Here is a 27,436-nt window from a genome sequence, read left to right on the forward strand (position 1 = left end):
CCCCAGCAGCGCGGGGCCTTCAGGAGTCCAGGGGCGCCGCTTGCACCTCCACGGCCAGGAGCTGCCCGCCACGAGACCCCCGAGCCCAGTGCGGGGCGAGGTGGGGATAAACCACGCGCACGGCCACCGCGTCCTGTAGGAGCTCCCCGGCCCTCCTGGGCTCGTCCCCGAGGCCGCAGCGAGCCACCAGGCCGGCGGCTAGCAGCAGGACGCAGAGGACCAGCAGGGTCAGGAGGCTCTGCCTGTCCCCCAGGGGCCCGTAGCGGCGGGTGGCCTCTTTAGTCCTGGCGTTCACGCAAGCCACCTTGGCCTGCAAGTCTACAAAGGCCACATGGAGGCAAGCCCAGTACTCCGTGTCCTGGTGGAGCCGGGTGATGTTGTAGGCGTGGGTCCCCGTCGGGATGCGGGCCACGTTGGTCGTGTCCGAGTCGGAGCCGAGCGAGAAGCTGGACCAGGTGAGGTTGGAGGAGACGGTGTTGAGATGCGGCTTCCAGGCTACCAGGATGTGGTAGGCCTGCACGTCCAGCACCGCCAGCTCCAGGCTGGCCTCGCTGAGTGGGAAGGAGCTGTTGACCATCACGCTGACGCTCCTGGTGTCCGCCCCGAGCAGGTTGTGAGCCACGCAGGTGTACAGCCCGGCCTCCCGGGCCGAGATCCCGGCAATCTCCAGCGTCCCTTCGGGGTGCACCTTGTAGCGCCCCTCTTCCATGTAGGGGACCAGCTTCACCCCCGAGGGGGTGACCCAGTAGATCTCCGGGTCCGGCTCCGCCAGGGCACGGCAGTGCAAGGAGACATCGTCCCCGTCCGCCGCTTCCAGGCGCGAGGGCAGGCTCCGGGCAGAGATGAGGGGCAGGCAGCGATCCGTCATCTCCCTGAAGGGGACATCCCGAATGTGCCTCCTCTTGAGCTCGGGGGGCTCGGCACACAGCGTGGACTGGGGCTCGATGAAGCGGATGCGGTTCTCGGTGCTGTTGACCCAGCGGATGACGCAGTCGCAGCGGATGGGGTTGCCGTGGATGCTGATCTCCTGCAGGTTGGGCAGGGACTCGACCGTCTGCTTATGCAAGGCACTTAGGGCGTTGTTGTTGAGCATGAGGGTTTCCATCTGGGGCAGGTGGTGGAAGGCGCTGGGGTGGATGAAAGACAGCTTGGGGTTGTTGGTCATGTCCAGCTTGGTCAGCTCGGGGAGGTTGATCAAGGCAAACTTGTCTACGGACACCAGCTCCTCCATGTTGTTGAGCCCCAGCTCCTTGAGGTGCAGCATGTTGGTGAAGTCGCTTTGCCTGACCCTCTGCAAGGGGTTTTTGTTCAGGTCCAGGAACTTGAGGCCGGGAACCTGCTGCAGGGCCCGCTTGGGGACGTTCACGAGCTTGTTGTCATAGAAAGAGAGGCTCTCCAGGCTTCGCAGCCCCTCCAGCGCGTAGTCCGAGATCTCCCTCAGGTTCATCCCGGCCAAAACCAAGCTCCGCAGGTTTGCCAAGGGCCTGAAATTCATATCCAAGATAGCATCCACCCTGTTGCCTCCGATCATGAGGATCTCCAGGCTGGGCAGCATCTGGAACCAGCGGCTGTCCACCGTCCTCAGCTGGTTGGAGTTGAGGTGGAGGCGCAGGAGGCTGCCGAGGCCAGCGAAGGCGTGGGGAGCGATCCTGCGGAGCTGGTTGTGGTTCAGGTAGAGCTCCTGCAGGTTCCCCAGCCCGGGGAAGCTGCCGTCGGGCAGCTCGGCCAGCTGGTTCTCCTCCAGGTGCAGGCTGAGCAGCTGCGGCATGCTCTTCAGGCCAAAGTCCCAGACGTCGGAGAAGCTGTTCTGCGACAGGTCCAGCTCGGAGAGGTTCCTGAGATAGCCCACGTCACCCTGCTCCAGCCTGGCGATGTTGTTGCTCTGCAAGAGCAGGGTCTGGGTCCCCTCCGGCAGGTCTTCGGGCACGGCGGAGAGGAACAAGTCATTGCAGTCCACGGTGGCGGCCTCCCGGTACACGGAGCGGGGGGTGTACCAGGGCCGGATCTGGCAGACGCACTGCGGCGGGCATTTCACCTTCCAGGGCACGATGGGGATGGCGGCGGCGGCCACCACGCAGAGCAGGAGCGAGCTGGTTCGGAAGGGTCTCATCTTCGGCTGGTGGCACCGGCTTCTTCCCAGGCAGGAAAGGCTCACGGGGAGCATCCGGAGCAGGGCATGGGGCGACCGCGGGTGGGCACGGCGTCCGCAGGAGAAGGTGCCCCCGGGGGAAGCCCTCGCACCGATCAGCCCCCGCTGCCGGCTGCCCTGCCTGCCTCCCCCCGCCGAGAGCACATAACCCCCCGCCCGGGGCCGGTCCTCTAATCAGAGCTTCACCTCCTCTTTTTCCCCAAAAGGCTCATTTCGGGGCTCTGCTGCGCCTTCCAGGCTGCTCCTCGAGGTCATTCCTGAAAGAGGCCAGACAAGAAGCTGTGTTAGGGGAGCCCCTGAGCACGTGGCAATAGCTGGAGAGGCAAAGCGCTGTGCAAAGGATCTCCAGCACCCTCCCCAAAACAAACCAACATGCCAATTTAATCTTTTTTTTTTTTACATCCATAACATTGCCTGCCCCCTCCCAGCACAAGAGATTCAGGTGTTGGCCCTGGTTGCTCGGCCCAGGGCTACCAGCAGCCCCCTGGACCTCTCAGCCCCATATCACCCTACACTATCCCAGCAGTCAGCACCCCATCTCTGCGCAAACTTGGACCTTAGGGCTTGAAGGAGCCGATATTGAGGACTCTGGGGGCCCAGAGGGCTGATGCTGAGTGGGCAGCCAGGCTTGCCAGAAGGAGCAGTAAGTGAGCACAGCAGGGCTGTGACATCCAGAACACCGCAGCAAAACAGAACACCCCCGGGGACCTTTCTGTGGCCCCTTCTTCCTCTTTTGCTTCTCCGGTAGCAGGAATTGGTTAGTCATTAGCAGGCAAGGAGCAGCTGGTGAGCCGTGCTGCCAGCAGTGGCCAGCAGCAGAGGGGACTGCGGGGTGTCCTGGCACGGGGAAGCCCACCCTGATGCAGCTGCTCTCTGGGCAAGGCTGCCTGGCCCCTGCCTCTCTCCAACCTGCCCTGAACTCTGGACGTCTTCAGCAGAGAAAACCAGAGGGGCAGAAGGAGGGAGAAGCCCCTCAGCAAGCAGCCTCACACCTTGGAGCTGCCTCTTCTCCAGGAAAAAGCCCCCCAGCCCTTTGGCTCCTCTTAAAGCTCTGGCGAGATCCGATTTCCCAGGAGCAGAAATCCCCGATCGGGCTCACTGGAGGCTCCTGGGGGAATAGAGAACCCCCCCGACCCCATCCATGCTGGGTGTGATCCTGGCATCTCCTGCCAGAGCAGGAGCAGGAGCTGGAGCCGGCCTCATCCCCACCTTTGATTTTCCGATCCGCTGCCGCACTCCTGACCCATGCTGACACAAATCAAACCAAGCCCCAAAGCTTTTCCCTGTCTTAAAAGACTCTCGCACAGCAGGAAAAACATTAAAAAGAAGCCAGAGTAGGAAAAGAAAGTTTCTCTCCGAGCAGCTGTATTTTATCACCCCCCTGTCCTCCCTTAAAGGGCTTCCAAGCAAAGTTTATTCAACATCGACTCCTCCAAGCCCTGTGCCAGAATTGATCCCGCACACTTCCCTTCTTGCCTGCTGTGAGGGCATTGGCTTTTAAACCATCTCCTGGAGAAACAACATTAAAGAAGAGGAAGGCTGTATTGATTTCTGCATCCTTCTGATGGACCCTCATCTTTCTTTTTAAGTGCACAGGCATTTCTGTGGCCGTAAATCTCTCCAGCCATTAAAATATTATAGAATCTTTTCTCCCTAAAAAAAAAAAAAAATCATAATATGGAGGAACACTTTTTTATTTCCTTATGGCTGTGAAGAAGAGCCCAGGAAAAAAAAAAAAAAGCACTTGTTTCAACCTCCATTTCACAGGAAGATTCCCCAGCTCTGCTCTCCGGTGATTTCTGCGCAGGCTTTGCCTCCACCGCTGGGTTTTTCACCTGTGCCCAGCATGGATGGGGCTGCAGCACTGCTGGCCGTGGAAAGTTGTGCAAGCAGGATGATGCTGCGACAGCCCAAGTGTTTCTGTAAGCGAAAGGATTGGAATTTGCAGAAAAAAATGTAAATTTCTGCTTGGCTCTCCTGGTACCATCGGAGATGCCAGCTGAGCTCTCAAAAGGACCAGCCGTGTGCTCTGGCTCACACATGCCCCAAGGTCCCAACTGCGGCTCTTCAGCAGGAACAAAGCCACAGCCACAGCAGCTAAAGTGCTCGGTTTCACTCCAAACACACCCAGGGTGCTGAACCACACCAAAAATCCGAGGGAAACCAGGATCTGAGGGTAGCGCATTGACAGGTCAGGCTCAGGATGCAGCAGATGTTGGTGCTTGGATGGAGCTCGGTTGCTTGGTGATGTTGCTGCTTGCAGGGAGTTTATTTTTTTCCCCTGAGCTGTAGAGCCAGGGGTTGAGCACTTGCTGCAGTGCCCTGGCACACTGGGAAGGGGAAAATGCCCCCAGTTTCTTTTTTCCCCCCTCAGGATCCCAGCCCACTCCCCACGCTGAGGAAGCTGCTTGTTTCTGCCTGCAGTTCCCCAGTACTTAATCAATTCCTCGTCCTCCCTAAGACATTTCTGTGCCTGCTGCCTTCAAAGCTCCCCACGAAGTGGGAGAAGTGCCCAGGTGCACAGGCTGGGGGGCAGGAGATATTTCTGCTCTTCTGCAAGGGAGGAAATACAATGCAAAGTGCCAGGGCCAGCCAGGCAGGGCCCCAGATGGTACCGAGCACCCTTGGCTCTTCCCTGCAGTCCTCAGATGCTGCTTTCCATCCCGGGCAGAAAGGCTGCACAGCCGCTTCCAGAAGGCTCCCGCTGTCTGTGCAGTCACCTTCTCCTGCTCGGTTTCCCCGTGCAGACAGACCCAGATTTTCCTGGCGGTTCTCACAAGAGAGGGTTCAGGCCATGGATCACCAGGGTGTGCACTAGCAGAGGCACAGTTTCTACCCAAAACTCTGCCACGTGGCATCAGGGCAGGGCAACGCTGCCAGGCAGGGGCAGGGGTGGTCACGGCACGGTGCTGTCAGCCCTGAGTTTCCCATCCTGAATTTGCCATAAGCCCATGGGATTGTTTGCAGAGCCACTTGAGAGCCCAAGGAGTCCGTTTCCATCCCAGCCAGACGTGCCCAGGGACAGAGAGGAGGATGCAGAGGAGAAATGTGGCTGGAGGGAATGAGAAGGAATGGGGGGAGTGAAAGCAACACACGGATAGAAAGAAGAAGAGGGAGGGCCAGAGATAAAAAGGAAAAAGCAAGGGACAAAGAGAAAATCGGAGAATGGGAGATGAGGTGGAGAGAGCAGGAGAGAGGGTGCACTGAGCCGGGGATGGGGAGTGTGGCTGCATGAAAAGGCAGCAGAAGCCCAGAGGGGAAAAAAAAAAAATAGAAAAGCAATGAGAATGAGAATTGATGAGGCACAGAGAAGGGAAGAGTCTTTTCATCAGCAAGTTTGCTGGATGAAGCCAGGAGATAAATCACCAAGTGGAAGGAGCCTTGGTCTCAGTGCTTGCACTGGCTGCCTCTCTCCCTCTGTCATCTGTCTAATAGCCCGGCTTCGGGAGATAAATGGCTGCAGCTGAGCCCGCGCTCGCCTGCCCTTCCCTCTCCCTTAGCAGCAGCAGCCAGAGGGGCCGACACTTCCCTGGTGTGGCTGTGCTGTGGGGCAGGAGGTGATGGAGAACCCCCACCACCCCGAGGGGGCTTCCCCGTTTGCTTCTGGTCTGGGGAAAGCCCTCTGCAAGCAGCAGCTGTCCCCTGCCGATGTCCCCAAGGGGCAGCAGCTGCCCCATCCGACCCGTTCGTCACCCTGGCAAGCTGAGATCTCCTGCCGAGCCCTTGTCATTTTGGGGTGAGAGTTTTAAGTAGGTGCAGGCAGCAGCTGGACACGGCTCTCGCTCCCGGAGCTGTGTCGTGCCGCTGCGCTCGGGCGGCCGCTGAGTCCCCGCCGGTGGCCCTGCCAGCTCCCTGCAGGGCGATGAGAAGTGGCAGCCAGATGCTGGGGGGGAATCCCCGTGTCCCCCTCCCCTTCTCCTGCTGCCTTTTGCTCTTTTCCATGGCGTGCTTCCAGGCTGCAGCCAGCCCTCGGGAGGAGGTGCCACGGTGGGGAGCGTGAGCGGGATCCAGCACGATGGGAGCGCACTGGGGCATGGCTCTGTGGGGTCTGCAGTCTGAGCTGCTCCCAGCAAGGCCTGGGTGGGACCCTCTGTGCACTGAGACAGCAATAACAGACCAGATGTGCACCCCTCCTGCATGCACGGCCCTGCTGTACCCCAAAAAAAGGGATTTGGAGGCAGCTTCCCAGCCCCCAAGCCCGGGTTCAGCATTCCCATGGTGGCACCCGGTGCAATTTGTCCCCATGGGCTAAGGGCACATCTTCCCCGTTTAAATCTTTGTATAAAAGCTTCACGGGGTTTATCAGTGATTAAAACCAACACAAAGTTATAGGGTTCTGTATCAATTACATATAAAACTTTGAAATAAGGTACCCTGCTGCTATCTGAAACATCCTATATCACATTTTATCAGGAAGGAGAAGCTGTATTAAATTCTGCAGGGCTTTGCTGCAATGGCTGGCATTAAGAGGCTGGCTCCGGGGCCACATTCAGAGCTGTCACATCCCCTGCCCAGGGAGCTTGGATTTTGGCACTGCCACACGCACAACACCACGAGCTGGAGGCGTTTGGGTGCTGGTCAGGCATCAAAATCCAGTGGGGAGAAGGGAAGGACAAGTGGCCAACAGCTCCATGTTGGCACAATGCAGCTGGGGACCAGGCAGGGGACGTGCACGGCGTCCCCACGTCCAGCACCACTTTGGGGTTTGGAGGATTAAAAAGCATCAGTGCTGGAGCTGGATCCCCACAGGGGGTGTGTGGCTGTGCAGGATCAGGCCAGCCTGAGGGTGGATCTAAAAGCACGGGTACAGTATGGTAAATACATCCCGGGGGATCACTAAATCCCACGCATCCTGGGTTAGCCACTTCTATAACTCTGATACTAATGGTATCTATTAGATAGCTGTTCATCTTGAATAAATGTTTTTAATGATCCACTGTTTAACATACAATAACTGACGTATTAAATCTCAATTAAGCTGCAGAGGTCAACTCATTATCTGGGGCTAATGGTGGCATGGATGGTGCAGGGATGTAACTCTTGGGGCATGGGGAAAAGGAAATAAATCCTTCAAGTGTCCCCAAGGTTCTGGGAAGGTTTTCCTGGGGTAGGGGCTGCCCGGTGGCACCGAGCACCACAGGGGATGGAGCAGGAATGGGGCGATTTGGGGCTGATGAGACCACCAGGAGGGATGTCCCTGCTGGCATCTCGAGTTGGCTGCAGCTGATACGGCCGCAGAAAATGGCAGAAATTCCTCTGTGAGATAGCTGATGCTTGAATGAGGAAGCCTGGAGGCCCAGCGCCCACCCAAATCTTCACTCTGTCACGGGAAGCAGCAGTTCCTCCAAACCAGCTATGGCCACGATGCCCCAGCCGGGGCTGCCTTCCCTTCCCAGCCCCCAAGGGTGATGGAGAGCGGTGGTGCAGGAGGGACACACGGGGCGAGGGGAAAAACTGCACCAAGGGAGAGCAGAGCACGGGAGGGCTCAGCACCCTGCCTGGCTGGACACCCCAAGGGGACCTGGCTCCCCGGGGGGCTCCGATCTGCCCCCGCTGCCCACGGAGAGCTCAAAAGGGACGCGGGTGGCTCAACCTGGTGCCGGGGGTGAGGATTTCTCCATCCCCATCCCAGCCCCATGCTGGGGCTGCAGCAAAGCACCGCAGGCTTGTTCTCCCCAGGTGCTGAGTCCTTATAAACCCGGTGGGCAGGGCGATGCCTCGGGAAACCCAAACCCTCCTGTTTCTGCCCTGTCCAACGGGGCCGGGACCGCTCGCACCTCCGAACAAGCTGCTTCAAGCCCTCGGGATGGAAAAGCTGCCGCTCCGTTCAGAGCAAAGATCTGACCGCAGACCTCGGCGAGGAGTTTTGCCGCCGCGTCAGAAAATAACCGGCTAAATAAATAACCACAATCCGCCGAATCCCCCCCGGTACCGTGGCAACCGAGCCTCCCGCACCGGCCCCAGCATCCCTCATCTGTATGCTTTGTCACGGCCCCGCACCATCCGCCGGGTTAGTGCCATGGCAACGCTGTGGTCTTTAAACACAGGAGTTTGTGCTGTGATCGCAAACAGCATTAGGCAATTTAATTAAGCAGCTGGCAAAGGAAAAACTTTGCCTGTTTGAGGCGTTTTATTAAATTCTCTCGTATTATGCAGCTCCGCATCCTCGCTGTCTGGTTCGAGGGATGGGAGGATGCTCCCGCCCCGTCCTTTCTGCAGCCCCAGCCCCGGCAGAGCAAACAAACAAAGCCGTGGGGGGGGTGCGGGGTGGTGGCGTGGGGGGACGGGTGGGAAAACCCTCGTGGGTCCCTGCAGCTCGTGCTGGGGCTGCTGCCCTCCCCGGCATCACCAGTGAAGGCACCTGCTCCAGCCCCGAGCTGCAATTTGGGGTTTTCATCCCCCCCCCCAAAAAAAAACAACATTTAAGCGAAGCAGGGAGCAGTGTCTGAAGGCAGCGATTTGGGGCTGCTGCTGCTCTGGCGACTTTTCTGGGTGTTTCTTTCCTCGGTTAAGCCGTGCTTTGTGCAGGGAGAGAGGCAGGGATGCTGTTTCTGGGCCTTCTCCCACCTCTCTGCTGGCAGGGAGGATGATAGCGTTATTTCTGCTTGTCTAGGAGGAAGCCGGGAGATAAAAAAGCTGCCGGGGAGCGAGCAGAGCAAACAGCTCCGCTGGCTGCACCTCGCTATCGCTCTGATCCACCCGGAGCCGGCGGCAGGAGCAGTGCCCGCTCCTTATCTGGATGCTTCTCCCCCTTGGCTTTGGATGTTTTTTAATGAGGAGGGCTGGGAAATAAGCCTGTTGTTCCTATTCTCTGCTCCCAGGCTCTGGAAGGGTTACAGCAGCTCTGTTCGCCTCCGAAAAAGGGCTCACAAGTGCCCAAGGCTGCTCTGCCAGCCCCCGAGGGTCCCGCGGGGCTGTGCACAGAGGCACCCACACCTTCCCTCGTCTTTGGGAAGCCCCAGGCCTGTTAGAGGGGAGAAGCAGCCCACAGCTCTCTCCTTTTGGCTGGGGAGCCCTGGGGCCGCCTGGTTTTATCGCTGAGAATCGCAGGGCTGGTGTCCAGCTCTCAGGGTTAACCGGGGCGTTTGGAAACGGCCAGAAAAAGCCAAGTGGCAAAGCTGGCTGGTCGCCGCTCCGGGTGGCCAGAATAAATTTGGGGCTGGGAAAATGGATTCTCAGCCTAAGGTGGGAGCTGGGCTGTACTTTGTCCTGTAAATTTTGTGTCCCTAACAAAAAGCCGTGCTGCGTTGGATGGCATCTCGGTGCATTTTTGGATGCTTCTCAGCTGACTGGCACCGTCCCCGGGCTGCAGCAGGCGCTCAACCCCAGCTGTGCGCGGCCTCTCCAGCGCAAACCCCTTCCTCCTCCTCCTGTTCACACTTCAAAAAGTCCAAATCCAGCCCAGAGAGGGGACGATGAAGGGAGAGGCAGGGTGGGGAAGGGCTGCCAGCAGCCCCTTCCACCCGGCAGGAGAGGCTGCTGCTGAGCGCAGGCTCTTCCCCTGGCTCAGCTCTGCTGTTTTATTTCTCCCCCAGTAATCCCCGCCTGCCTTTTGCCCTTTCCAGCCGTTGCTGCACCGTCACTGTTTCCAGCGAGCTCTCTCCCGGCTCTTCCTCCCAAGTGGCAACAGCTCACTGAGAGCCCTTCACCCTGCCGAAACCAGCGCTGAGCCTCTGAGAGCCTCGCGCAGGGCTCCAAATGCCATTCGGCTTCTTAATCACCCAGAGGCTTCAGAAAATGCTATCTACAATCAACAAAGCTCAAAGCAGAGCGGCGCCCAGCACCTCCCCGCAGGCAGGATGAGGACCCTGGGCTCCCACCCCTGGGCTCTGTGGGTCTGGATCCTACATGGGACCCTCACCCTTGGGGAAACGCTCTGGGGAGCTGCTGCAGTGCGCACCCTGTGGCCTTTTTCCACTGCATTTTCGCACCAGGACCTTGTTCTCAAGGCTCACTGGCAGGCTGGAGGACAAAACAAAGGTTTTCTTCCCCAGCTTGGCGTGCGCCGCGCGGCAGCAGGGAGCTGTGCCGCAGGCAGAGCCTGTGCCTGGCACCGCCGTGCTGCGGCCGGCAGACAAACAGCCCCGGCGCTGTAATGAGCTCCCCCGTTCCTCCTCCCCGCCGTGCTGCTCAATTATTCAGGCGAGCTCCTGAACTGCCTGGAAAACACCTCCAGGTCTTTCCTAATGAGCTCGCCACAGACCCGAAGTCCGAGGTTTGGGAGCAGGGAGAGCCAGGTCCTGCTCTGACACGCAGGCACCGAACGGGAGCACGGCGAAAAGGGGGGATGTGACGGGGCAGCGCCGTGCCCCCAAAGGCTGCCGAGTGGCTGTGGGGTCCCTACAGGAATGGGCAGAGTGGATGCAGCCTCGATTCCTGCATGCTAATGTCACTGTGCCGTTAGCAGGGCCCTTTTTTTCTGCTGTTTCCTGGCATTTTTTGGTGGCAGGCTCCCACGTCTGACACCGCTGCTGCCACACAGCTCCCCGGGGCCATGGGAGCACCAGGATGGGAGGAGAGGAAGGGGCAGCAGGGCTGGGGGCAGCAGCCGAGGTGTGCATCCTCCTGGGAGGGGGGACTTGGTCTCGGCCAGGCTGGCCATGAAGCCAGGGCTTTAACGTTTGCTTGGCAGCTCCCTCAAGGGGTTTAAGTCTGCAGTCTGCTGCCTGTCAATGGCCTTTTGTGCTGGTGCTTTCGGGCTATGGGGGGATGAAAATGAACACGGAGGGAAAATGGTGGGGGAGGAGGGAAAAGAAAGGAGAGTGAGACATCCCCCGTGGGCTGAGGCACTGCACAGGCTGCCCCCACTCCTCAAATTCCCACCCAGCTTTCATCTGCAGGAGGATTTCCCACAGCTGCTGAGCTCTTCTACAGCCTGGGGAAAGCCCCAGGTGTCTGAGGGGACCCAGGAAAAACAGATAAATCCCTAAAGCAGCAAATCCGGGAGCCCTCCAGCTCTTTGCCCCAGCACTGAAGGCAGGGGCAAATGCTCTAGCCCCTCTAGGCCCCTCTGCCTCGCTGCTCTTGTTTCGAGGATGTTTTCTGCAGGACGTCAAGGGACAGCACCCATGGGTGACAGCATGGCTTGTCCCAGTCCGGGTTTCAGGGAGGAGGAGGGATGCCTGCGAGCTGATACCGAGCGCATCAGAAACCGAGCGAGACAACCCCGGGCTGGTTTGCAGAGTCCTGGCCTGGAAAGCGGAGCAGACGCGAGTCCCAGACGGCCCCGTCAATTCCAGCTAATAAAAAGGATATTTCACACATCAGGCACTTCGCCGACACGTTAATGAGAGCAAACAAAGGCTCTGCGATGCAGATTAGGGGATGCAGAAGAGCAGCTCCCAGGACCAGCACCGCTGGTCGCAGCCCACCCGGCTGCTCGCCGTGGCCAGCCCGGTCCTGGGGGGCACCCATGGGAGCACCCAAAGGACCACGGCTGGACCCTGCCCCACAGCAGCTCCGTGAGGCTGAAAAAGCAGCGGGGAGACACAGGGTCCCCAAAGCAGCCCCAAATGGTGGCACTGGAAGCGCTGCGCTTCCAGTGGGAAGAGGGGTGCTGTGACCCCAAAAAGCTGCACCGTGCAGGACGTATCTCAGCCCTATCACATCCAGACCCATCCTCGTCGGGCCACGGGATGGGAAAGTAAAGCAAAGACATCGCCGTGTAACCCCAGCACGTAACGCAGCACGGCAGAGGTGGAGCACAGGATAAAGAGGGAAGATTCCTCCCTGATCCAGCCTGGGATCAGTGAGCGCTCCTCCTGCCCTGCACGGTGCCCACAGGGAGCAGAGGAGGATGGAGCTGGGCAGTCCCAGGTTCAGGGAGATTTGGGGTTTGCAGCCGATGCTCTCCTCCCTGTCTCAGCCCAGGTGCTGGGAAGCAGCAACCCACGAGGCAAACAGGGCTCAGAATAAAAAAAAAAAGATGGCAAACTACAACACAAGTGGACTCCAAGCCAGGATCCTGCCTTTGCTTCAACTCCAGGGACGTCCTGAGCTGCAAACTCTGCTAGTGCCAGATAAAAATGGAGTCCTGCCGCTTCCCCTATGGACTATCCAGAAAGGGAACCATCGCTAGAAGGGTTAATTTCTTTCTTCCCCCTTCCCCTTTCCTAAAGGGGAGATTTCATGCCATGCTGAATAAATAAAATAATGTGATATTACAAAAGACTGCAGCACAGTGTATTAGATAGCACAGCACCGTTGCAGGGCGTCTGTCAGCACCAATCACCGTGACTGATGACTTATCAAGAATGGACCTGACATTTCCAAATGAGCTGTTTTGATAGAGTTGTCATTCAAAGGGGATCCGAAATAAAATAATAATAATAATAAAAGCACCGGATGGGAACAGGAAGGGAAAATGGGAAACGTTGGCTGCCTCCGTCCCACCTATTTCAGGGCACCCAGCTTGGCAGCGAGACGGGTTGGTGTAGGGCACAGGCAGTTCAGCGGGGATGTACGCAGGGTCCATATGGCTGGGGAGAAATCGGCCTCGTCCTGCCTCCAGAAGCAAAGCTTTGCTGAAACGCAGCCCCAGCCTGAATTTCCCCTTCCAGATCCAGCACACAGCCAGGCTGCAGAGGGACGGGGGCGACCTGGCGGGGCAGGGCTGGCATGCTAATTGAACCGGGGGTCGCGCAGCCCTGTCCTTCCCCTCAAAGGGCTTTTAAACCCTCGGAATTTCGAGATAATTAGGCATCTACATGTTTTGTGAAAATAGCCAGCTGGGAAAGGCTTCGGCAAGCATTTATCCCCCTACCAGGAGCTGAAGATGTTGACAGAGCAGCCCAGCCTGACCGCAGCGTGCTCCTCCGGGGCTGCTGCAGCTGCTCGGCATCAATCGGCACATCCACGGGGCTGCAATCGCTCCCACACCCGTGGCACAGCATCACGGCCCCGTCGTGCTCGGGCTGCTCCCAGGGCAGGGACTGCAGCAAGGGGCAATGCGTGGGGAGAGCCTTGCAAAGCAGCCAAACCCTAGGGATGGGAGGGAAAGGCGCTGCTGCGTCCCCTCGCTTTTTCCTCCAGGTGCTCCAGCTGCTTGGGGAGCCTTCCCTCCCCTGCAGGGTTGGGGGGCTTGGAAATGCAGCCCCCCAGGGCCAGAGGCAGCTGAGCACAGGGCAGGGTGGTGAGGGTGTTTCCAGCGAGCCCCTTCGTCTTGCAGCGAGCAGGAGCAGGGCTGGGGGCGCATCCCCAGGGTGGGCGCATCTCCACCAGCACCCCTCCGTGCTTACATGGCTGGGAGATTCGTGGGGGAAGAAACAGCCCGAGATCAACTCATCACCATTGTTGGAACTGGTAAAATATTTTTTTTTCCAAAAAAAAACCACAGAAAATCCCCCTCGGATGAATATCTCCGGAGATATTCATCCATTCGAGTCCCGGAGGCCCAGAGAGGGGCTGTTTTGGGAGGAACTTTCAGGTGGGCCATATGGGTCCAAAAGGACGGTAAAACAAATAGGCCTGGTGCTGGATGTAGGCGTGTGTGTGCATCTGTACGCATGGTAAGAGAAGAGAGAAATTCAAAAGCAATTTTCAAGGAAAAAACCTGTTTGGGAACAACATGCCAAGCTCTTCCTCATACTGCAGAGCAAATAAAAGGACTTTGCCTTTCCAGTGCCCTCCTGTGGGGCAGGGAGGAGAGGGACGAGCTCCCTTTTACACCACCCAAGCGTTGTGGCCAGGCTCCCCCACAGTTGCACACACAGATTTACAGCCCCAGGCTCTCACAAATGAAACCACCACGGGGAAACGCTCCCCAAATTTCACAGGACGGGCTCACCGCTCACCCACAGCCGCTCTGCCACCAAGATCCTCCCACCAGCTGTGAAATATCTGCAACGAGCCCCTCAAGTTATGAGAGTTAATGAGCTCAGAGCCCAACTTGCACATCTCCAACTTCTCAGCCAAGCGTCACCGCTCAGCACCCCCCACCACCGCCCAGCACCTGCCCAATTAAGCTCACGGCTCCTGGGTGGCTCTGACGGGGTCCTCCTGGCCCTGATGAGCCCCCATCGTTAGCTAATTACTGCTCACAGCAGTGCTGTCACCTCTCCCCAAGCTGCCACTCGTCAGCTCGGTGACAGCAGGAGCTGTGCCGGTGACCCCGAGATGCGCAACGCCGATTCGGTCAGATTTGGGGAATTTTGTGACCCTCTGTGGCTGAGCAGGGCTGTGCTGCTCCAGCTGGGGGCACGCTCACGGGAACAACGGGGTCGGACGCTGGGATCTGAGGGTTTGAGGGGGCAGCCTGTGGGTTGCAGACCCTGCAGTGGGTGCAGACAGAGTGGGATGCGCGGTGCCGGGGATGCAGGAGGGAGAGGCAGGGATGGTGGTGTTGGGGATACGGCCGGCTTTGGGCCTTCCAGGAGAGATTTTAATTGTTTCTGGCTTCGGACAAGCCAGGCTTTGACCTCAATTATGCAAGCAGCTAACTGAAAAAGACTGAGCCCAAGGTGTCTGCGAGGCACTGTGCTTCTAACCCCAGGCGAGGGCAGTGGAGCGCGCTGGGGGCAGCATCGCCGCTGGCTGTTCCCGAAAGAGCCTGAAGAAATGGGAAAACATAAATCTGGTGGCAGGAGAGGCAGGGTCACCAGGCCACCGCACGGAGCTGACAGCTTGGCGAGGGTGCTCGTGGTTTAGGTCCCAGCGTGACGCTGCTGGCAGGAGGCTGAAAGCAGGACAGGATTTCACTTGAAGCAGCCTGGAGAGGCACCGCGTGCTCACCCCAAGTTCCTTGCCACCCCTCCACCCCAAACTGGAGATGGTGTTTTTTCCCTGAGACATTCGGTTATGTAGCTAGCACTTAATCTTCGTCTCACTAACACATTGCTGCTGTGGGTTTTAATAGGGGAAGGCTCCGGGGCTGCAGCATGCCGCAGGGGAGCCAAAGCCCAGCATGGGGCTTGAGAGCATGCTGAGCCTCAACCTCTCAGCCTTTGGATGAGCTCTGAAACCAGCTTTCTGTTCATCCAGAGGGCACAGAAAGTCTGTTTTCCCTTTAAAACAAAGCCACTAAAATTGATGCTCAGGCCATATTCAGGTGCCTGCTTGCAGGCAGCTCCTTCCCCCTGCAGCCTCAGCTGGTGCTATTAAAGGGCTGCCCCCAGAAGAGGCTCGGCTCCCATTAGGACAAAGGAGCCCTCTCCTTGGTGCTAAAATTAAAATTTGCAGCCCCTGGGGGTTGGGAGTAGGGCAAGCCGTGTGTGGCAGAGCTGCTGCCAGCTCGGGAACATTTTGCTGTCTCTTTGCCCTGCGCTGATCAGAAGATGCATGGAAGATGCAGAGCAGGAGGGGGCCGGGTTTCTGGGAGCTGAGCGGTGCGACACGCAGACAGCCACAGCTCCTGAGGCTGCTGCAGCCTGGAGACAATTCGGGTGCCTGCTTTGCACCGAGGATGGAGGCGAGGGGAGCATGGCTGCGTGCACAGGTCTGCAGAAAGTAGCGGGGGAGTTTTGCAAAGTTGACCAAACTCGGCGAGATTTCTCATCCCAGCCCTGCCGGGCAGCACGCAACTTCCAGCCGAGGCTACGCCACCGGCTCACTTGGTATTCGAGACCCAGCCACCTCCTTCTTCAATCTAAATTAAGTATTAAAGTGAAAGGCAATTCTGGGAGACGCCGAATTCATTAGGAAGCATGGCTAGATCTGAAAGGTGCTGCGGATGATAACACGGCGGGGATGTGGGGACGGGAGGGGGGGCCCAGACAGAGATGTACAAGCGGCAGTGAGTTAGAATCAGAAGGGGGAAAAATCAGAGCGTTATTTCAAATGAAGATTAAACGACAGCCCCCCGCTTCAAAGGGCAAGCAGGAGAGGCTAACAGGCTGTGACAAACCAGAACGCACGGACACAGGCAGCCAATTCCCTTTAAATAAAACTTTTATTGGCCATGATGTCTGAAAACAAGCAGCACACAATAAAAATTAATGTTTTCCCCTGCCTCCCCGGCACTCCCCAGCCCGGGAGGGCCTCGGATGCTGAGTCCCCCTAGCCGTGTCCCCGCCGTGGTGGGGGGAGCGGTGGGGCCATGGGAGGGGGAGCGAGACGGAATCACTTAGCCTTCATTAGGCCAAATTAAAATCAGAACTGAGATGACAATTACAATTTGTGACCGGCTAATTGTTCGCCTCAGAAGCTGATCATTGCGCAGATTGGGGAAATTAATTGTTGGCGATCCCAGGTGGGCCGGCGGCGAACCCTGCCGAAGACGCGGCGCCGCTGCGGGCGCTGCTGCCTGCTCACCAGCCAGGAGCCACATCCTGCCCCGGCGGGGGTCTCGAAGCAGGCTGTGGACCCCCAGGGGGCTGCAGACCCCCCAGATCCTTCACTGTATTCTGACAGCAGCTGCAGGATTGCTCACCCCTGGTTTCAGCGCATGGTGCGGAGCGGAGCACCCATGGGACCTGTCACAGCAGGAGCACCCAAGCACCCACCGGGAGCACCCAAGCACCCACTGTCACCCAGGTGGCAAAGGGTGACACCAGATGTCCCACAGATGTCCCTTCCAGTCCCTTTTTTTGCTGGGACTGGGAGCGTTGCAGCCGGGGCCGAGTGCCGTGTCAGCCCAGCTCCCATCCACCGAGCCCACCCCTGCAGAGCACCCCGCTCACATTTATTTTCTCTCTTCGTTATCCCCGGGGTGCTCGGGTGCAGGGCGCTGCGAACGCTCGGGTATAATTATAGCTCCGATGGGGCTGCCAGAGAGGGGGAAGGTGCCAGATTTCAGCGGAAACGGAGACCTCCAGCTCCTGCCTTCTCCCACCCTCGGGCTTGCTGGCAGGCTCCCCGGGCACCGCGCTGCCTGCGTGGGCGCCGGCTCCCCGCCGAGCCCGGGCTGGCATCGACCCCACAGCCTGGGGGGGCACGGGCTGGGCACGGAGAGAGGGTTCTCCCACCGGCAAGCCCCCCCCTGCAATCTGCAGCGGGGTCCTTTGCAACCTGCTGCAGGCACCACGCTGGCGGAGGGGCCGCTTTTCCCTCTCCTCCTCCTTTTCCCTCTCCGCTTCCTTCTCCCTCTCCTCTCTTGCAATGCTTACAGCATCCCTCACGGACCGCAGCTCCTCTCTCCTTGGCGATAGGGGCCCAGCCCAGCCCGGGGGGGCCTTTTCCCCACGTAGATCTGAGGCTCAAGCAGCTCCCGGAGCCCCGGCAGCCTGGGGGGAGCCGGTGGCACGGAGCGGGGAGCGCTGCGGCAGCGGCTGCCAGCGCCTGCCAGCAGCCGGGCACGGGGATGCGCTAGCTCCTGGGGCTGTACACGCCTGTTGAGCTGCGACAACACGACAGCAAGAGCAGCTCATAAGACACGCGAGTGTGTGTGGTGGTTTTACAGCGTGTGCTTGTGCCTTGCAGCGGTGCGCGCGCCGGAGAGACAGGTGCACGCCAGGAAATGATGATGGACGTTTCCGCGACACGTTTCCCTCTGTTGGAAGCCGCAGCTACAGGAGACCCCGCAGATTGTCAGGGTTGGAGGAAACAAGGGCAGCCCGCCGGGAGGAACGGGCTCGTTAACAATTTGGGACAAGGTTTTCAAAAGGGCTCGTCTCCCGTGAGCCCGGCTGACTGATGCAGACAGCTCGGAAGCCCTGGACGCTGAGTCTTTGTGAAAAATCAAGCCAGTTCCGCACAGGAGCTGGGAGTGGAGAGGGATGCTTACATCTCTTCCATTTATTTCTGCATCCCTCTAATCAAATAAACAAGTAGCATGCCTAGAGCTGCAGCATGCAGGGAAAGGCTGCCCGAGCCTTCTCTCCAAAGACGTTGAAGTCCCAAGAAATGCCCATCGCTCTGTGGTGCTCCTGGCTGCTCAGACACCCGGGGTCCCCAACCCACCGGGCACATGCACAGAAGTTTTGCCCCCATCCAGCAGGCTTCTTGTCCCTAAAACCAGGAGGCAAGTGCCCAGGGTGACCCTGTCCTGGGGAGCAGGGCTGCAGATGCTGCCGGTGCTGCACCAGCCCCAGTGACTTTCCCCAGCTGGCACCAGAAGGAAGAGGAGGAGCACGGACAGTGGGGCTGGCATATTTGCAGAGCACCCCACCCCATAAAGCTCCCCCTGTCCCACCTGCACCAAGCCCTAGGGCAACATCTTGCAGAGAGGGGATGCTCGGGGCAATGTCGAAGGCTTTTGAGATTTGCTCCCCACATGGCACACAGCAAACCGGTGGGGAAGCAAATCAAAAATTTGGGCTCTGATGGGGACAGAGAGGAGAGCTATCTCCTGGGGAGGACACATCCATGTCCTTGTGTTGGCCAAAAAATGATAGGTCCTGGAGTAAGGTGTCGCCTCCCAGTTAAAGCACTGGGGAAGCAGCTCTCGGCAGCTGGGGCGCTGGGGCCAAGCGCTGCCCCCTGCCCCATCTTCCACCCTGGGCTTGCTCTGGGCAGAAATGCTCTCCCTGCGGGGTTTTGATGCCAGTCCCTTCAGAGGGATGAAGCGAGGCTCTTTAAACTTTCTTCAGGAGGGATGGGCGGGTGGGGAAGAACAGGTTATTAAACAAAGCTGGGAAAAAAAAAAAAAAAAGAAAAAAAAAAGAAAGAATTCCTGAGCGTAATTAAAATCTAAACCATGATGGGATGTCTGCTGTTATTTCTCTAGAGAATCCTGTTGTTGGAAACAATATTTCTTCAGCTAAGCAGCATCGCTGCAGGCAGGGAGTGCTGAGAGCAGGGGCAGGGACGGGAGGCCAGGGACCTGGCTCTGTCCCCGTGGTGCCAGGACTAAGGCTCGCAGGGCTAGCAGAGCCCCCAGCAGCATGGGATCCCCGGGACACTCGTTTTTGGGGGCTCCCAGCCTCCTCCCAGTGCTGGATGTGCAATGGGGCTGCTCAAACCCCCAGACGAGAGGTGGTCGTGGATGCACGGCGAGCAGCACCACGGCCCTATAAGCACTTGGGCATCGCAGCCAACACTCAGCTGCCCCCTGAGAGCTTGCCCCTCGTCGTTTCCATCTTATTTGTGCCTCTGCTGGTGGATTAAACTGCTCTTGCAGGAGGGAAGGGAGCCTGGAGGTCCCCAAGGAGCAGCCCCAAGGGCTTGTAGGGGCACAGATAGGGTTTAATGCCCACAAGGAGGCTACCCTATGGGCAGCTGGCCACCCACGGGGTCACACCAGACCTGCAGTGTGGGGCCAGAGCAGCTGGGGCTGGAGCCCAGCCCTGCTCCGCTCGGTTTTCAGCAGGAGCAAGGTCAGGATGGCAACGTGACTGCTTCTAAGTGCCGTGAAATCAGGTTAATTTCTAATTACGGGGAAGTCTCTCCCTGGTATCAAGCTGGCACCTCCTGGTCCCCGTGGCCGTGGAGCTGTGGGAACGCTGGGGATCTGCAGCAGCTCCTGGGGACCCCAGGACCCTGCAAAGTGGCCCTGGAGGTGCCCTAAGGACATGGGGTCTCCCCCAGCCCACCCTTGGCAGGCTGGCAGAGATTCTCCTGGGAGAAAGCAAAGCAAGAGCTGAGCTGGGCTGGGGGGACGTTTTGTGGGACGTGAGGCTGCTCCCAGCCCTGCTGGCGGCTTTGTGCCCAGCCTCTGCTCGCCCCCCAGCTCCAGCACACAGCACAGGCAGCGGCACCCCTCCAGGAAAGGGAGCTGTGCAGGGCTGTGGCTCTGAGGAATTACGCAGAAGAGTTTGGAGCCCTCCTCTCACCTGCCAAAAAAAAAACACCTGAAAACCCTGCATTGATCTCAGGACCCGGGTACGGGTTCGGCTGCCACAAATCGGCCCCAGGTGAGGGCAAGAAGGCTTCCCGAATCTCTGAAAAAGCCTCCAAACATTTGTCAAAGCAAACGCTGGTGTTGCTTCTCCCTCTCCATCCCAACAAACTGCTCCGAGATGGTCACGAGCAGCTGGGAAGTGCCCGAGCCACCCCCACGGACCCAGGTGAAGTATTGCTTCAAACAGGGATGAAAAAAAAAAAAAGAGAGCGTCAATTTTTTCTCTCTGGGTTGACTTTCACCAAGGAAAACCTCAGAAGTCCTGCCGGCATGGATGGAAATCCTAAGCAGGAGTGACACCCAAGAGCCCCAGCAAACCCCGTTTGCACAGGGCCCCTCTTGTTCCCTGCTTTCTGCTGCCTCTGGCTCCTGCAAGAGCCGCTCCTCTCCGAGCCCCGCGTGGCCGTACCCTCCTGGCCTCCTCTCAGCCTCCCCAGGGGTAAAGGAAGCTGGGATTTGGCCCCTGCCCCGTACAAATGTGGGTAGGGGGCTCCTGTCCCTGCTGCTCCCCACGGAGCTGTGCCCAAGTGGGGCGGCACCGGGGCAGCTCCCCCAGCCCGACCCCGGCTGCGGCACCGCACGGGATGCGCCCGCTCTTCGGGGCCGAGGGGAGGGAAGTCAACCTCCGACAGCCAAAAAAAAAAAAAAAAAAAGCTGTAGATTACTGCAAATGCCAATAAGTCATTAGGAATCCCAAGAAAAATGTGTGGTTGCCATAGCAACTGCCATGCAAGGCGTTCGGGGGGTGCTTCGCCCCTTCCGAGGGCACAGAGCAGCGCGGGGTGGGGTGGAGGCAAAGCCCCGCACGGTGCTGAGAAGCCGTGGGAAGGGTTTGGGGAGGTGGTGGCGTCCTTCTGGGATTTGGGGGTGCCTGGGGAGCCACCAGCAGAGACCCCAGGGACACTGCCAAGGGATGGGACCCCCGAGTCCCCCACAAACCACAGGACTCATTCTGCTACCGGAGGGGATGCAGGAGGGAAGAGCACGGGGATCTGAGGAGCATCCCAGTGATTCCCTCCCTCATGCCCCCATGCTGACTGCAAAGACCCCGATTTCCAGGGCTGCCCCACACCCCCATTCTTGGGCTGGAGCTGGGGGGACCCCAGTGGTGATGCTCTCCCACCCGTGCAGAGCTGCTGGACCATTCCTCCAGCCTGGCACAGCCCGGTGCCCAGCGGTGCCCAGCCTCCCACACTGCTCCTTTCCCATTGCTCATTTTGACAAATGCTTTAAGAAAACAAATTCCCCATTCTGCTTCTCCCCCCTTTGTCTTTCCTGCACCCTCCCTCACCCCACAACATCCCACCGGGTGCCCAGAACCACCCCTCTCCCCCTGGGTGCCGCTGGTGTGCCCACAGCAGCCCAGCCCCTCTCCTGTCCCCGTCATGCCACACGTGCTGTGACAGCAAGCTGTCACCCAGCACCACCAGGCTCTCTGCCATCGCCACGCCGAGCGATTGAGCTGAAGTGTTGGCTGTTGGCAGAGCAGGGGAAGTTGCTGCTCTCATCATCCTCCCTGGGAAATGCAGCCCTCGGTGGCCCCACGCTGGGTCCCCCCCACGCCGGCGGCGTGCTGCAGCTGCACATGGCTGGCGGAAATGTCACCCACTTTGTCTTTAATTCACAAACACCGCCTCCCCCCTGGGATATGGCTTTTTTTTTTTTTCTTTCCCCTTTTGGTTTATTCACAGGCTCAGATCTCTTCCGAGCGTGCACTAGTGGCTCATCGCCTCTTCGTCATCCCTGCCTGCTGCGGAGGTGGGGGAGCCGCACCGGGGGGCAACCCTGGGGCAGCCGGGGGATTTTAGGGGGATCCTGGCTGAAGCAGGAGGGGGCTGAGGGGCTGCTCGGCCCCCAGGAGAGCGTGGTGACCCCCTGCTGGCACCCCTCTGCAGGTGGTGCAAAGGGGGGACTCAGCCCGGAGAGGCAGGAGCTGCTTGCAGCCTCTCCGTTGCCTCCGGCTGCAAACTTCTCCCCGCTCCCCACTGGGGTTTTTAAAACTCATTTAGCTCCCTAATTCCATTATTTACAGGCTCTGCTTGAGGAGGCTGCCTGCACCAAGGACACAGGGAAAAATGAAGATGGCCCCGAGCCCTGGGCAGGGCAGCTGGAGAGGCACCAGCCCCGCGCTGCGTCAGCCCCTGTGGGGTGGGAGAGGGACACGGGGAGCAGCAGAGCCCCCCCGTGATGCTGAGCATCCCCCCTCCTTTTTCCCCTCCATGCACACCAGCAATTTTCCTGGAGGATAACGACTCTCTCTGCACGCTGCTCCCGCTCTCCGTCTCCATTCAGCACCCATAAAAATGGAAAATGGAGCAAAATGCGATGCCAGGCTCCGCTGCAGCTCGGTGTGAGCTGAGCAAGCAGCACCGCGGAGCCTCTGGGCTCCCCCCAGCCCCCCCTGGCCCCCCGTGCTGCAGAGCTGCAGCGGTCGCGCTGCCGCCAGCCCTGAGCAGAGATTTGGGCACGACAAGCGATGGCTCTCGGATGTAAACAGCCCCGCTCGTGTGGCTTCCGTGAAAACCCGAGCACAGCAGCGAGAACGCAGCGTGGCCAAGCCGGGAAGGGCTCGGCAAAAAAAAAGGGAACCAACAAAATGCTAAAAAAGCCCTAAAGATGTCTGGAGAGTGGCTGGTTCTGCTTAACAGCTTGATGGAGAGGCAAGAAGAGGGGAATTCAGCAGGACACGGGGGCAGCCCGGGGCCAGGCAGCTCGGTGGGACAGCCCTCACATCCCACAGCATCCCGATGGAGCCAGCCCCGCTCGTCAGCCCTTCAAATGCTCGGCACAGGGCCGGATCCTGCACGGCGATGCAGCCGCGCCGCACAAACCCAGCCCTTCCAGAGCCCGACTGCCCAGCCTGGAGCAGCGGCAGCACGTAGGAGGAAGGAAAAGTGACTCAGAAATAGGAGCCGGTGAAAATTTTCCATGTCTCTAAAAGCATTTGGCTGAAAAACGCAGCTTCGGAGCGACTGCAGCGATTTGCAAATTGGGATCAGGCGCTGCAAAGCTGCCCGGAGCACCGTGTCTGAAGGCCGAGAGGACTTCTGAAGTCAAGTCAGCGGCTTTGATTAGGCATTTCCAAACTACGTTTTGAACAACTGAACCATTGAATTAAATTTAATTATCATGCTATGAAAGAGTGACGGACACCTAATTAAAATGCTTATTCCAGCATGCAACGAAGCGGCTCATTTTTTTGTAACGTTTCGCCACGAGAAAAACAAACAAAGCAACAAACAAACATTTCTTGTTCTATTTTCAGGTGACCAGATGTTGGCTTTTTTCCCCCCAGTTTTTCCAGTCTGTTGCTTTCTGGCCACACGGGCCAGCTGGGATGCAGGGAGAGGAGGCTTCCCGTGTTTTCTTCCCCCAAAAGCAGAGGTGGAGTTAGCTCCTGTCTGCCTTGGGGAAAGGCTGGTTGAAATGCAAAACCCCCTTTCCGCTGATTACAAACTCCTGGCTGATGAAGGCTTTTAAATTCAAAGCGAGCATTAGGAAGTCTGGAAGAGGCACAGCGGCTTCGTGCAAAGCAATTTTCCCAGCTTGAACCCGCAAACGGGCCCAGCTCCGTTTTGGTCACCAGGACGGACAAAGGCGGGCAGGCTCCGACCTCCCACGCCAGGTTTGGGCCCAGAGTGGATGTTTTACGGCTGGTTGTAAACACCACAAAATATGGTTTTCTAATAGAGCCTGGGATAGGCTTTTAAATCCGACGGGTGGCTCTGGAGCCTGGAGGGGTCAGGAGATATCAGAGCGTTTATAAGCTGCTGGAGGGGGAGGCTGGCATTAATTCTGAGTGGAGCTGGTGAATAATTTATCACAAGTAATTTATTGACTAAGTTTGTCTCCTTTGCCTGTCTGGGTGAAAAGCGCCCCGGTGCAGAGAGCCAGCGCAAGACTTAGGCACCACTTAAGTCCCAATTAAGCCCTTTGTGAATTGTCTGGGAACGGCTCCCAATTTTCCCATATTTATTTGTTATTCAGAATTGCACGCCAAGCAGAGCCGACACATAATTCCTGCTCTGCCTCGTGTTTGCAAACAGCTCGCGGGGAGCCCCCGCCGTGAGGACGTGAGCCATGTCGGGGGGCACAGGGGGCACTCGGGGCCCAGCCCTCCCCACCTGGGGCAGGGGCACTGGTGGGATCCCCCCTTCCCACACCAAGGGACCCCCATGCCCACCCCAACCAAGCAGTAAATGGGGACGGGTCTGGGGGCTGCCACCCCCTGCCGAGCCCCCGCTGCTCCCAGGGCGATTTCTGGCACTTTCTGCCTTCCTAAACCCACCCCTTAGAACAGCCTTGTACAAGCCCACTTTAAATATATTTATCACAAAATCTCTGCCGTCAACCACTGCCAAACCTGCGCATTTATTTCACCGCCTGTGAGCTGGCTGCTGTCCTGGAATGGGGTCGGTCCAGAATGAGGGGAAGGGACTGGAAGGGACACGCTTGGGGACATGTGGAAGAGCCCCATGGGATGCAGGGGGTGGCCAGGGCATGGCCAGGGGTTACCCGGAAAGGCTCTGCTTGCAAAGCTGAGTGCATCATCAAATGAAGCCTAAACTCAACCCCAAACCCAAAAAGGCCATCTCCCTGCTTAAGAGCAAGTTCTAAACTTGTCTAATTTTAGTGTTTTTCCATTCCCGATGCATTCCCAGCAAGCAGGAGGCAGCACTCCCGCTGCAATCCTCCTCCTCGGGGCTCTGGCGGCCAAGGCTGGGCTGAGAGCTGCAGCTCGCGCTGCAGAGCACCGGGGAGGGCATTTCCCCGGGAACAAGCATCCCATTTCCAGGAGGAGAACCCGAGGCTCGGGTGCTTCCCCATCGTGCTGAGCTGAGGCAGGGCAGCCACCGGGTACCTCACACCTCGCTGCACCTCCTGGCAAAGGGGACACAGCAGAGGGGTGGTGCTGAGCTGCATGCAAGGACCCTGCAGGGACCCTGGTCCATCCTTTCTGCCCTTTAGGAAATCTGACTCGTGCAGATGGGAATTTTGTCTTTTATGACAAGCCCAGCAGACGGGGAGAGGCATTAGTGAGCAGGGGCAGCCCCGAAGGTGTTTTAGGAGATGCGTTCATCTGCTGGGAATAAAGAACGGGAGAGAGCCCTGTGCTGGCCCTCCCTGCACCAGGAGAGGTGCTGATGGTGACGTCTCACCTGCACCCAGCTCGGGACCTTCCCAGCACACCCCATCCCCGAACCGAGCCAGAAATTCAGGATCCCATCCCCAAACAGCGGCGATGGCTGTGGCGAGGAGCAAGGACGAGCCATCTGCTGCCGGGAGCCGGCAGGGCTCTGCAAAACAGACGGAGCCACGGCGTGATGGAGCTGCTGATGCTCTGCTCCGTGGTGGGCACCGCTGGCTCCACGGCCCCCACCGAGGCACCGGACGATGCTACAGCCCAGCACACGGTGCTGCCATGGGGAGATTTCCCAGTCTGAAGGCCTGATGAGGTGGAGTGGGTTTTGGGGGGTCCTGCCCAACTCTCCCAGCCCCAAAGGGATTTTGCGTGCCCTGCGATGGGTGTTGCCGCAGCTCAGCCCCAGCTGCTGGTGCTGAGCTCCTTGGTTTACCCTGCAGGAGTTAAAAAAGATCCCACCGTGCTGAAGGGGTTTTAAACGGCCAAGGAGCAGGGACTTGTCACAGGATTTGGCCCCGTCCTGCTCTGCATGGCCATTTATGCCAGAACCCAGAGGGTGCCAAGCCCCCGCTGCCCATAGGGGACCCGGTGCAGCAGCACCCGGCTCTGCACCAGGGAAAGGGGCTCAGGGGTGCTGGGAAGAGCTGTGGGCGCTGCAAAGGGGCTGAATCACAGGGACAAGGGTCCTCTGCCAGGACAGGAGCTGGTGACGGTGTCCTGTGTCCCAGACCTGACCGCCAGTGACCGATGGGCACCCATGGTGGGAGCAGGCAGCTCGCCAAACTTGCACCGACCCCGCAGCTACATGGGGCCGGGGCTTTTATGGGCAGAAACAAGAAGCAACGTTCTCTTCCCAGCCTTGCCACGAGCTTCGCCTGCATGCAGGCTGCAGGAGCAGGGCTGCTCAGCCCCAAAACAACAGCAGGGGCTGGGTCCTGGCTCAGCACCGGGGCAGGATGAGATGGGCAGGCTCAGCGCGCAGCCACGGGGCTGACCACGGCGCAGGGGTCCCGGCACGCAGCCCTGACCCCCACCGCTCCCCGCAGAGCAGAGAGCAGCAGGGGCTGCAGGAAGGGTTAGGAAGGGTCGAGGTAAACATGAAAGCAGCAGAGGGATCAGTAAAATGGCACCGTAGGCTTCTCCTGTGCGGCCGAGCTGGCAGAGCAGCCCCAAGCCCTCTCAGCTCCCCCAGGGGCCATCCCCGTGGCTCGGGGGCTGGATGCCCCCCCAAGCCAGCACCTTCTTCCCCTGGGTCAGGGGGCTGCAGCCCCCCGGATGTGGCCAGCAGCTGATCCCCTGCTCTCCTGCCCCACCAGCAGCAGAGAGGTGATGGGTAGCAGCTCCTTCTGCTCGGTCCACGGCTGTGCCCCCCAGCCCCGAGCCCCCTCCCCGCCCATCGGACACAGACCTGGTGCCTGGGGTCACAGCAGCTGCCCCCCAGGTTTGTTTTCCCATCAGTTTTTGCCTCTCTGCCCCTGGGCAAGCTGCCCTGCCCCTCGGGTGGGTTGTGCCGGGCACAAGGAGGGGGCAAAAGTGGGTTGGGAAGGAGTGGGGAGACCAAAGGACGAGGCTGGTTCATTTGGTCCGGCTTTTTCTCTGCACCTAAATTTGCTCCTTTAAGGTTTGCCACCGGGCTTGGGCGCAGAGGGGTTAATGCGTTGGAAGCGCTGCTCCTGGCTGGATCGCATCCTGCCAGCATCCCTCGCAGGGCTGCATTTCGGTCTGAGCGGCACCAGCACAGCCCCACCGCATCGCCGCGGGGCTCAGCAATCACCCCGCATCCCCTTTGGGTGAGGATCAACCCCATCCCAGGGGAGTTTCCGAGGCAGGACGGGGAATCCAGCTCCTGCCATCAGTGCTGGGGGAAATCTCCTTTCCCCAGCCCTCCTGATGTGCCCCTTGTCCCCCCTCCTGACCAGGCGCCCGCCAGGCACAGATGCTGCCAACATTCCCTATTTTCACCCGCTTTTCCTTCTTTTATTTTTAAATGCACCATTCACCATCCACGCCAAAGATTAAAGAGAAAGCAAAGCTCTGGAAGGAAGGGGGAAAAAAAACCCAAAACCACAACAAATAGCAAATCAGCCAGCGCTGGGTGCCAAAACCCCCATCACAGCAGCCCCCCCAGATCCATGACCACCCAAAAACACCAGTAACGGGGCCGGAGCCCCACTTACCCTTGGGCTCTCCTCCTGTCCCCCAGCGCCGTGCGCATCCGTCTGCCTGCTCCCCGCCGCGGCCGCGCGCTCATCTGGCTCCCGCGAGCCCCCGCCAGCAGACAAAGGGCTGGGGTCTCACTGGACCCTTCGAAGCGGGGTCCTTGTCCTCGTCCCGTGGGGACGGGGCCCAGGGCCAGCAGGACACCCCCTGCCACGCTCGCCCTCAGCTCCCTGCCCGCAGGCAGCGGGGAGAAGAAGCCATCCTCCCCTCG

General features: G+C 59.0%; 1 protein-coding gene across 1 annotated transcript; it reads right to left on the reverse strand.

Moving 5' to 3' along the window:
- LRRN2 (leucine rich repeat neuronal 2) lies at nt 1-27,436 on the reverse strand. The gene is made up of 2 exons (XM_082778669.1): nt 27,183-27,436; nt 1-2,406 (listed from the first exon to the last, which is right to left on the reverse strand). The coding sequence occupies exon 2, from the start codon at nt 2,162-2,164 to the stop codon at nt 20-22; it is 2,145 nt and encodes a 714-aa protein (XP_082634795.1). The 5' UTR covers nt 2,165-2,406; nt 27,183-27,436; the 3' UTR covers nt 1-19.

The sequence above is a fragment of the Aythya marila genome, assembly GCF_965140915.1.
Source record: "Aythya marila genome assembly, chromosome: 24".
NCBI classification, from domain to species: domain Eukaryota; kingdom Metazoa; phylum Chordata; class Aves; order Anseriformes; family Anatidae; genus Aythya; species Aythya marila.

Coding starts and splice junctions, on each gene's coding strand:
- LRRN2 (XM_082778669.1), bottom strand. CDS start 2,164: ATGCTCCCCGTGAGCCTTTCCTGCCTGGGAAGAAGCCGGTGCCACCAG.